Source organism: Pristiophorus japonicus, chromosome 1, assembly GCF_044704955.1.
Source record: "Pristiophorus japonicus isolate sPriJap1 chromosome 1, sPriJap1.hap1, whole genome shotgun sequence".
In the NCBI taxonomy this organism is placed as follows: domain Eukaryota; kingdom Metazoa; phylum Chordata; class Chondrichthyes; family Pristiophoridae; genus Pristiophorus; species Pristiophorus japonicus.
Genome location: NC_091977.1, coordinates 479,925,864 through 479,938,011, shown reverse-complemented (window position 1 = coordinate 479,938,011; position 12,148 = coordinate 479,925,864). Strand labels below are relative to the sequence as shown.

Sequence of the window (12,148 nt, the reverse complement as noted above, 5' to 3'; positions counted from 1 at the left end):
CAAAGATGAAATGTCCATCTAGTCGGATTGTCTCTTATGGAGTAATCATGTGGTTTTGCCAAAAATAGGCAGGGAGACGTTTATATGCGACCTACACAATACCCACCCAGGCATAGTCATGATGAAGGCGATAGGCAGGTCGCATGTTTGGTGGCCCGGCATTGACTCGGACTTAGTCATGTGTACACCAGTGCAATACGTGCTCACAATTGAGCAATGCACCAAGGGAGGCTCCATTGAGTCTGTGGTCATGGCCCTCCAAACCATGGTCCAGGATCCAAGTAGATTTTGTTGGCTCCTTTCTCGGAAAGATGGTTTTCGTTGTCGTGGTCGCTTACTCTAAATGGATTGAATGCGTAATCATGTCATCCAGCACATCTACTGCCACCATTGAAAGCCTCCGCGCTATGTTCACCACCCATGACTTGCCCGACATCCTTGTCACCAGCTCGGAATTCAACGAGTTTATGACCCGCAATGGCATCAAGCATGTCAGGTCTGCCCCGTTTAAGCCCGCATCCAACGGTCAAGCTGAACAGATAGTCCAAACTATCAAGCAGAGCTTGAAACGCATGACAGAAGGCTCCTTGCAGACCCGCTTATCTCGGGTTCTGCTCAGCTGCCGGACGCGACCCCACTCGCTCACTGGGGTTCCCCCTGCAGAATTGTTATGCAGACAGCACTCAAAACCAGGCTCTCCCTAGTCCACCCGGATCTAAATGATCATGTGAAAACCCGGCGTCACCAGCAAAACATGTACCACGATCGCGCGGCTGTATCACGTGACATTGATGTTAACCTTACTTAAGGAAGGATATACTAGCTTTGGAGGGGGTACAGAGATGATTCACTAGGCTGATTCCGGAGATGAGGGGGTTACCTTATGATGATAGATTGAGTAGACTGGGTCTTTACTCATTGGAGTTCAGAAGGATGAGGGGAGATCTTATAGAAACATTTAAAATAATGAAAGGGATGGACAGGATAGAGGCAGAGAGGTTGTTTCCACTGGTCAGGGAGACTAGAACTAGGGGGCACAGCCTCAAAATACGGGGGAGCCAATTTAAAACCGAGTTGAGAAGGAATTTCTTCTCCCAGAGGGTTGTGAATCTGTGGAATTCTCTGCCCAAGGAAGCAGTTGAGGCGAGCTCATTGAATGTATTCAAATCACAGATAGATAGATTTTTAACCAATAAGGGAATTAAGGGTTACGGGGAGCGGGCGGGTAAGTGGAGCTGAGTCCACGGCCAGATCAGCCATGATCTTGTTGAATGGCGGAGCAGGCTCGAGGGGCTAGATGGCCTACTCCTGTTCCTAATTCTTATATTCTTATGTTCTTATGTAACGACCCTGTGTTTGTCCTTAATTACGGTCATGTTCCTAAATGGGTCGTTGGCACTGTCTTGGACAAGGAGGAGAATAGAGTGTTAATAGTCAAACTATTGAATGGACAAACGTGCAGAATCAGACCAAACTTCGGTTCACTGACAACCAAGAACAACCTGAAGAGGACATCACCATCATCGATCCACCAACACACACCCAACCAGCAATCGACCTCGCTGTCAATCACGGGGAGGAACCTACCATTCCTAACAGTCCTGTCAGACCAGCCGCGCCGCAGTGTAGCAAAGGTCCGACCAACTCACCCATGCCAGAGTTTGAGCTCAAACGATCAACCAGGGAGCGTAGGGCCCCGGATCGTCTCAACTTGTCAATAATTTCTATCAAAGACTTTGGGGGGGTGGGGGGTGTAGGGGTTTGGGGAGGGGGGGGAGTGATGTTATGTATGTAAACATTGTAACTGTATAAGATTTGCCACCAGAGGGCGCAACTGTTGGAGGCCCAAGGGTCACCTGTACACCTCGTGCAAGGGAGTATAAAAGGTTGTCTGCCATGCTACTTAGACACTCTGGAGTTGTATTAAAGAGACTAAGGTCACATCAGTTTTAGCTCACAGTACTCAGTCATATGGGGTTCTTCCATACTTAACACTCCCTCTTAAATATATTCAGTGACTTGGCCTCCACAGCCTTCTATGGTTGGGAATTCCACAAGTTCACCACCCTCTGAGTGAAAACATTTCTCCTCATCTCGGTCCTAAATTTCCTACTCCGTATCCTGAGACTGTGACCCCTTGTTCCCAGCCAGGGGAAACATCCTCCCCGCATCCAGTCTATCCAACCCAGTCAGAATTTTATACGTTTCAATGAGATCCCCTCTCATTCTTTGAAACGCTAATGAATACAGGCCTAGTCGGCCCAATCTCTCCTCATACGACAGTCCTGCCATCCCAGGAATCAGTCTGGTGAACCTTCGCTGCACTCCCTCTTTGGCAAGTATATCCTTTCTTAGGTAAGGAGACTAAAACTGCACACAATACTCCAGATGCGGTCTCACCAAGGCCCTGTATAACTGTAGTTAAGACATCCTTGCTCCTGTACTCAAATCCTCTTGCAATGAAGGCCACCATACCATTTGGCTTCCTAACTGCATGCTTGCTTGTTTGCTTTCAATGACTGGTGTACAAGGACACCAGGTCCCTCTGTACATCGATACCTCCCAAGCCATCACCATTTAAATAATACTTTGTCCTTATGGGGAACCAGTGGATGTGGTGTATTTGGACTTCCAGAAGGCATTTGACAAGGTGCCACATAAAAGGTTACTGCAAAAGATAAAAGTTCACGGGGTTGGGGGTAATATATTAGCATGGATAGAGGATTGGCTAACTAACAGAAAACAGAGAGTCAGGATAAATGGTTCATTCTCGGGTTGGCAATCAGTAACTAGTGGGGTGCCGCAGGGATCAGTGCTGGGACCCCAACTATTTACAATCTATATTAACAACTTGGAAGAAGAGACCGAGTGTTACGTAACCAAGTTTGCTGACAATACAAAGATGGGAGGAAAAGCAATGTGTGCGGAGGACACAAAAAATCTGCAAAAGGACATAGACAGGCTAAGTGAGTGGGCAAAAATTTGGCAGATGGAGTATAATGTTGCAAAGTGTGAGGTCATGCACTTTGGCAGAACAAATCAAAGAGCAAGTTATTATTTAAATGGAGAAAAATTGCAAAGTGCTGCAGTCCAGCGGGACCTGGGGTTACTTGTGCATGAAACACAAAAAGGTTAGTATGCAGGTACAGCAAGTGATCAGGAAGGCCAGTGGAATCTTGGCCTTTATTGCAAGGCGAATGGAGTATAAAAGCAGGGAAGTCTTGCTGCAGTTATACAGGGTATTGGTGAGGCCACACCTGGAATACTGCATGCAGTTTTGGTTTCCATATTTAAGAAAGGATATACTTGCTTTGGAGGCAGTTCAGAGAAGGTTCACTCGGTTGATTCCGGAGATGAGGGGGTTGACTTATGAGGAAAGGTTGAGGAGGTTGGGACTCTACTCATTGGAATTAAGGTGATCTTATCAAAACGTATAAGATTATGAGGGGGCTTGACAAGGTGGATGCAGAGGATGTTTCCACTGATAGGGGAGACTAGAACCAAGGGGCATAATCTTAGAATAAGAGGCTGCCTATTTAAAACTGAGATGAGGAGGAATTTCTTCTCTCAGAAGGTTGTAAATCTGTGGAATTCGTTGCCTCAGAGAGCTGTGGAAGCTGTGACATTGAATAAACTTAAGACAGAAATAGACTGTTTCTTAAACAATAAGGGAATAAGGGGTTATGGGGAGTGGGCAGGGAAGTGGACCTGAGTCCATGATTGGATCAGCCATGATCGTATTAAATGGCGGAGCGGGCTCGAGGGACTGTATGGCCTACTCCTCCTATTTCTTATGTTCTTATGTTAACCCTTTAAGCCCTGTATCATTCTAGTAAATGTACACTATATTCGCTCCAAGACCAATGTATCCTTCCTGAGATTTGGTGCCCAAAACTGAACGCACAGCGCCAGAAGGAGTCTGACCAAGGCTCTGTATAACTGAGGAGTATGCCTCCTGCTAATGTAATCCTGCTATTCAAGAAAGAAGGGAGAGAGAAAACAGGGAACTACAGGCCAGTTAGCCGGACATCAGGTGTCGGGAAAATGCTATAATTATTAAGGGCGTGGTAACAGTAGAAAATCATAATATGATTAGACAGAGTCAACGTGGTTTTATGAAAGGGAAATCGTTTTTAACACGTTTATTAAAGTTTTTTTGAGGATGTAACTAGCAGGGTAGATAAAGGGGAACCAGTGGATGTAGTACATTTGGATTTCCAAAAGGCATTCAATAAGGTGCCACATAAAACGTTGCTACGTAAGCGAAGGGCTCGTGAGGATTGGTTAACGGACAGAAAACAGGGAGTAGGGGATAAACGGGTCATTTTCTGGTTGGCAGGCTGTGGGGTGCATCAAAAATCAGTGCTTGGGCTTCAGCTATTTATAAACTATATTAATGACTGAGATGAACGGACTGAGTGCAATGTATCCAAGTTTGCTGATGATACAAAGCGAAGTGAGAAAGTAAGCTGTGAGGGAAACATGAAGAGCATGCAAAGGGATATAGACAGGTTAAGTAAATGGGCAATAAGGTGGCAGATGGAGTATAATGTAGGGAAATATAAGGTTAATAATTTGGTAGGAAAAATAGAAAAACACTATTGTTTTAAATGGTGGAAAATTATTAACTGTTGGTGTTCAGAAAGATTTAGGTGTCCTCTTACAGGAAACACAAAGTTAGCATGCAGGTGCAGCAAGCAATTAGGAAGGCAAATGGCATGTTGGTCTTTATGCAGGGGGATTGGAGTACAAGAGTAAGGAAGTCTTGCTACAATTGTGCAGGGCTTTGGTGAGACTACACCTGGAGTATGGTGCACAGTTTTGGGTCTCCTAATCTGAGGAAGGTTGCCGAAGAGGCGGTGCAACAAAAGTTCACTCGATTGATCCCTGGCATGAAGAGGTTATCTTATGAGGAGAGATTAAGTAGATTGGGCCTATACTCTCTGGAGTTCAGGTGATCCTGACGACTATGTGTGCAGCAAGTGTATCCAGCTGCAGCTCCTGGTAGACCGCATGACGGCACTGGAGCTGCGGATGGATTGACTCTGGAGCATGCGCGATGCTGAGGATGTCGTGGATAGCACATTCAGTGAGTTGTTCACACCGCAGGTAAAGGTTACAAAGGCAGATAGGGAATGAGTGACCATCAGGCAGAGAAGGAGTAGGAAGGCAGTGCAGGAGTCCCCTGCGGTCATCTCCCTCCAAAACAGATATATCGCTTTGGATATTATTGGGGGAGATGGCGCACCAGGGGAAGGCAGCAGCAGTCAAGTTCAAGGCACCGTGGGTGGCTCTGCTGCACAGGAGGGCAGGAAAAAGAGTGGGAGAGCTATAGTGGTAGGGGATTCTATTGTAAGGGGGATAGATAGACATTTCTGCGGTCGCAACCAAGACTCCAGGATGGTTTGTTGCCTCCCTGGTGCAAGGGTCAAGGATGTCTCGGAGCGGCTGCAGGGCATTCTGGAGGGGGAGGGTGAACAGCCAATTGTCATGGTGCAAATAGGTAAAAAGCGGGATGAGGGTCCCACAAGCTGAATTTATGGAGCTAGGAGTTAAATTAACAAGTAGGACTTCAAAGATAATAATCTCAGGATTGCTACCAGTGCCACGTGGTAGTCAGAGTAGAAACATAGAAAATAGGTGCAGCACTAGGCCATTCGGCCCTTTGAGCCTGCACCGCCATTCAATAAGATCATGGCTGATCATTCCCTCAGTACCCCTTTCCTGCTTTCTCTCCATACCCCTTGATCCCCTTAGCGGTAAGGGCCATATCTCACTCCCTCTTGAATATATCCAATGAACTGGCATCAACAACTCTCTGCATCAGGGAATTCCACAGGTTAACAACTCTATGAGTGAAGAAGTTTCTCCTCATCTCAGTCCTAAATGGCCTTTACCCTTATCTTAAGACTATGTCCCCTGTTTCTGGACTTCCCCAACATCGGTAACATTCTTCCCGCATCTAACCTGTCCAGTCCCGTCAGAATCTTCTACGTTTCAATGAGATCCCCTCTCATTCTTCTAAACTCCAGTGAATAAAGCCTCAGTTGATCCAGTCTCTTCTCATATGACAGTCCAGCCATCCCGGGAATCAGTCTGGTGAACCTTCGATGCACTCTCTCAATAGCAAGAACGTCCTTCCTCAGATTAGGAGACCAAAACTGAAAATATTCCAGGTGAGGCCTCACTAAGGCCCTGTACAACTGCAGTAATACCTCCCTGCTCCTATACTCAAATCCCCTTGCTATGAAGGCCAACACCGCCTTCTTCACCGCCTGCTGTACCTGCATGCCAACTTTCAATGACTGATGAACCATGACACCCAGATCTCGTTGCACCTCCCCTTTTCCTAATCTGCCGCCATTCAGATAATATTCTGCCTTCGTGTTTTTGCCCCTAAAATGGATAGCCTCACATTACACCGCATCTGCCATGCATTTGCCCACTCACCTAACCTGTCCAAGTCACCCTGCAGCCTCTCACACCGCCACCTAGTTTAGTGTCATCTGCAAACTTGAAGATATTACACTCAATTCCTTCATCGAAATCGTTAATATATATTGTAAAGAGCTGGGGTCCCGGCACTGAGCCCTGCGGCACTCCACTAGTCACTGCTGCCATTCTGAAAAGGACCCATTTATTCCGACACTCTGCTTCATGTCTGCCAACCAGTTCTCTATCCACGTCAGTACATTACCCCCAATACCATGCGCTTTCATTTTGCACAGCAATCTCTTGTGCGGGACCTTGTCAAAACTCTTTTAAAAGTCCAAATATACCACATCCACTGGTTCTCCCTTGACCACTCTGCGAGTTACGTCCTCAAAAAATTCCAGAAGATTCGTCAAGCATGATTTCCCTTTCATAAATCCATGCTGACTTGGACCGATCCTGTCACTACTTTCCAAATGCGCTGCTGTTTCATCCTTAATGATTAATTCCAACATTTTCCCCACTACTGATGTCAGGCTAACCGGTCTATAATTACCCGTTTTCTCTCTCCCTCCTTTTTTAAAAAGTGGTGTTACATTAGCTACCCTCCAGTCCATAGGAACTGGTTCAGAGTCGATAGACTGCTGGAAAATGATCACCAATGCATCCACTATTTCTAGGGCCACTTCCTTAAGTACTCTGGGATGCAGACTTTCAGGCCCCGGGGATTTATCGGCCTTCAATCCCATCAATTTCCCTAACACAATTTCGCGCCTAATAAGGATATCCTTCAGTTCCTCCTTCTCTCTAGACCCTCGGTCCCCTAGTACATTCGGAAGGTTATTTGTGTCTTCCTTCGTGAAGACAGAACCAAAGTATTTGTTCAATTGGTCTGCCATTTCTTTGTTCCCATTATAAATTCACCTGAATCCATTTGCAAGGGACCTACATTTGTCTTCACTCATCTTTTTCTCTTCACATATTTATAGAAGCTTTTGCAGTCAGTTTTTATGTTCCCTGCAAGTTTCCTCTCGTACTCTATTTTCCCCCTCTTAATTAAACCCTTAGTCCTCCTCTGTTGAATTCTAAATTTCTCCCAGTCCTCAGGTTTGTTACTTTTTCTGGCCAATTTATATGCCTCTTCCTTGGTTTTAACACTATCCTTAATTTCCCTTGTTAGCCACGGTTGAGCCACCTTCCCCGTTTTATTTTTATTCCAGACAGGGAGGTAAAGTTGCTGAAGTTCATCCATGTGATCTTTAAATGTTTGCCATTGCTTATCCACCATCAATCCTTTAAGTATCCTTTGCCAGTCTATTCTAGCCAATTGATGCCTCATAGAGTCGAAGTTACCTTTCCTTAAGTTCAGGACCCTAGTTTCCGAATTAACTGTGTCACTCTCCATCTTAATAAAGAATTCTACCATATTATGATCACTCTTCCCCAAAGCATTTTCTGCCCTTTGGTATTCCGCAGCTCCACCCATACCGATTCCACATCATCCAGGCTAATGTCCCTCCTTACTATTGCATTAATTTCCTCCAACTAGTAATGCCACCCTGCCTCCTTTTCCTCTCTACCTATCCATCCGAAATAGCAGGATAGCTCAGATGAATACATGGCTTGAGGAGTGGTGCAGAAGGGAGGGATTCAAATTCGTGGGACATTGGAACCGATTCTGGGGGAGGTGGGACCAGTACAAACCGGACGGTCTGCACCTGGGCAGGACCGGAACCAATGTCCTCGGGGGAGTGTTTGCTAGTGCTGTTGGGGAGGGATTAAACTAATATGGGGATGGGAACCTATGCAGGGAGACAGAGGGAAAAAAATGGGGGCAGAAGCAAAAGATAGAAAGGAGAATAGTAAAAGTGGAGGGCAGAAAAACCCAAGGCAAAAACCAAAATGATCACATTACAGCAAAATTCTAAAGGGACAAAGAGTGTTAAGAAGACAAGCCTGAAGGCTCTGTGCCTCAATGTGAGGAGTATTCGTAATAAGGTGGATGAATTAACTGCACAGGCAACTATTAACAATTATGATATAATTGGGATTACGGAGACATGGCCCCAGGGTGACCAAGGCTGGGAACTCAACATCCAGGGGTATTCAACATTCAGGAAGGATAGACAGAAAGGAAAAGGAGGTGGGGCAGAAAACGCTAGTGGGAGTTGTGTACAGACCACCAAACAGTAGTAGTGAGGTTGGGGATGGCATCAAACAAGAAATTAGGGATGCGTGCAATAAAGGTACAGCAGTTATCATGGGCGACTTTAATCTACATATAGATTGGGAAAACCAAGCTCGCAGCATTGCGGTGGAGGAGGATTTCCTGGAGTGTATTAGGGATGGCTTTCTAGACCAATATGTGGAGGAACCAACTAGTGAGCTGGCCATCCTAGACTGGGTGTTGCGTAATGAGAGAGGACTAATTAGCAATCTTGTTGTAAAGGCCTCCTGGGGAAGAGTGACCATAATATGGTAGAATTCTTTATCAAGATGGAGAGTGACAGTGTTAATTCAGAGACTAGGGTCCGGAACTTAAGGAAAGGTAACTTCAATGGTATGAGACGTGAATTGGCTACGATAGACTGGCAAATGATACTTAAAGGGCTGACAGTGGATAGGCAATGGCAGACATTTATAGATTAATGGATGAACTTCAACAATTGTACATCCCTGTGTGGAGTAAAAATAAAACGGGGAAGATAGCTCAACCATGGCTAACAAGGGAAATTAAGGATAGTGTTAAATCCAAGGAAGAGGCATATAAATTGGCCAGAAAAAGCATCAAATCTGAGGATTGGGAGAAATTTAGAATTCAGCAGAGGAGGACAAAGGTTCGAATTAGGAGGGGGGAATAGAGTATGAGAGGAAGCTTGCAGGGAACATAAAAACTGACTGCAAAAGCTTCTATAGATATGTGAAGAGAAAAAGATTAGTGAAGACCAACGTAGGTCCTTTGCAGTCAGAATCAAGTGAATTTATAATGGGGAACAAAGAAATGGCAGACCAATTGAACAAATACTTTGGATCTATCTTTGCTAAGGAAGACACAAATAACCTTCTGGAAATACTAGGGGTTTGAGGGTCTAGCGAAAAGGAGGAACTGAGGAAATCCTTATTAGTCAGGAAATTGTGTTAGGGAAATTGATGGGATTGAAGACCGATAAATCCCCAGGGCCTGATAGGCTGCATCCCAGAGTACATAAGGAAGTGGCCCTAGAAACAGTGGATGCATTGGTGATCATTTTCCAACATTCTATTGACTCTGGATCAGTTCCTATGGACTGGAGGGTAGCTAATGTAACACCACTTTTTTAAAAAGGAGGGAACGTGAAAACAGGGAATTATAGACCCGTTAGCCTGACATTGGTGGTGGGGAAAATGTTGGAATCAATTATTAAAGATGAAATAGCAGCACATTTGGAAAGCAGCGACAGGGAAATCATGCTTGACAAATCTTCTAGAATTTTTTGTGGATGTAACTAGTAGAGTGGACAAGGGAGAACCAGTGGATGTGGTGTATTTGGACTTTCAAAAGGCTTTTGACAAGGTTCCACACAAGACATTAGTGTGCAAAATGAAAGCACACGGTATTGGGGGTAATGTATTGACGTGGATAGAGAACTGGTTGGCAGACAGGAAGCAGAGAGTCGGAATAAACGGGTCCTTTCCAGTGGGGTGCCACAGTGTTCAGTGCTGGGACCCCAGCTATTTACAATATATATCAATGATTTAGATGAAGGAATTGAATGTAATATCTCCAAGTTTGCAGATGACACTAAGCTGGGTGGAGGTGTGAACTGTGAGGAGGATGCTAAGAGTCTGCAGGGTGACTTGGACAGGTTAGGTGAGTGGGAAAATGCATGGCAGATGCAGTATAATGTGGATAAATGTGAGGTTATCCACTTTGGTGGCAAAAACAGGAAAACAGAATATTATCTGAATGGTGACAGATTAGAAAAAGGGGAGGTGCAACGAGACCTGGGTGTCATGGTACATCAGTCATTGAAGTTTGGCATGCAGGTACAGCAGGCGGTGAAGAAGGCAAATGGCATGTTGGCCTTCATAGCTCGGGGATTTGACTATAGGAGCAGGGACGTCTTACTGCAGTTAAACAGAGCATTGGTGAGGCCACACCTGGAATATTGTGTTCAGTTTTGGTCTCCGCATCTGAGGAAAGACGTTCTTGCTATTGATTGAGTACAGCGAAGGTTCACCAGACTGATTCTTGGGATGGCAGGACTGACATATGAGGAGAGACTGGATCAACTGGGCTTGTATCCACTGGAGTTTAGATGAATGAGAGGGGATCTCATAGAAACATATAAAATTCTGACAGATTGGACAGGTTAGAGGCATAAATAATGTTCCCGTTGCTGGGGAGTTCCAGCACCAGCGGTCACAGTCTAAGAATAAGGGGTAAGCCATTTAGGACCGAGATGAGGAGAAACTTCTTCACCCAGAGAGTGGTGAACCTGTGGAATTCTCTAGCGCAGAAAGTTGTTGAGGCCAGTTCATTAGATATATTCAAAAGGGAGTTAGATATGGCCTTTACAGCCAAAGGGATCAAGGGGTATGGAGAGAAAGCAGGAAAGGGGTACTGAGGTTGAATGATCAGCCATGATTTTATTGAATGGCGATGCAGGCCCGAGGGGCCGAATGGCCTGCTCCCGCACCTATTTTCTATGTTTCTATGTTTTAAATATATAAGATTCTGAGGGTGATTGACAGAGTAGATGCTAAGAGGTTGTTTCCCCAGGCTGGAGAGTCTAGAACTTGGGGGCATCGTCTCAGGATAAGGGGTTGGCCAATTAAGACAGATGAGGAGGATTTTCTTCACTCAGAGGGTTGTGAATCTTTGGAAATTTCTACCCCAGAGGGCTGTGGATGCTGAGTCATTGAATATACTCAGTGCTGAGATAAATAAACTGTTGGACTCTAGGGGAATCAAGTGATATGGAGATCGGGCGGGAAAGTGGAATTGAGGTCGAAGATCAGCCATGTTCTTACTGAATGGCGCAGCATGCTCGAGGAACCTACTCATGCTCCTAATTCTTATGTTCTTACGCTAGTTGGCATGTTATTTCACTGTCTGATTTTCTCCTTCCTCCAGCACAATTACATCAAAGCCATGGCTCAGCCCCAACCGGTAACCATAAGGAAGAAGCCAGGAACAGTCATCCCAGCCATCAAGAACAAACCGCCCTCCATCTTCAGTGTCACCTAACGACTGAGTTACGGTGAAGGAAAGGAGAGCGCAAAGGAACCCACCAGGTCTTCTGTGTGAAGAGTGAATACTGTTCAATTACATTTTTAAATAAAACTCAAATCACTGGCAACAAATTCAAGGCCAGCACCCCCTAAAATGTTTTGTACAAAGTTAAATAAATCAACCAAGATCACAAGTTGTGTTTCGCTACACCAAGTATGTTTAACTTTATTTTAAAACTGTTGCACTGGCTAGTAGTACCGAGCATTATGATGGGTTTCAATCCGCAACCTGTATTGAATTACTGAATCTCAACCTATAATGCAGGGGTCAATCCCCAGTCTGTACTGAATTACCTGATCTCAGCCTATGATTCAGGGTTCAGTTCCCAGTCTGTATTGTTAGCTGATCTCTGGACAGTGATCAGGAGCAGGATTGCTGGCTGTTATTTCAACTTCCCAGTGCCCCCCACGCTCAGGTCACTTGGAGCACTCTAATTACCAC

The 12,148-nt window shown here is 45.2% G+C and overlaps 1 protein-coding gene across 2 annotated transcripts in view; it reads left to right on the top strand.

The window, feature by feature from the left end:
• kif9 (kinesin family member 9) overlaps positions 1 to 11,856 on the top strand; it is a 233,918-nt gene extending 222,062 nt beyond the window's left edge. For both annotated transcript variants that reach the window (XM_070894741.1, XM_070894730.1), the window contains exon 21: positions 11,549 to 11,856. In XM_070894741.1, the coding sequence (XP_070750842.1) occupies positions 11,549 to 11,662 (114 nt within the window). In that variant the 3' untranslated portion in view covers positions 11,663 to 11,856. The remainder of the gene's footprint in view (positions 1 to 11,548) is intronic.
• Positions 11,857 to 12,148: the final 292 nt, after the last annotated feature.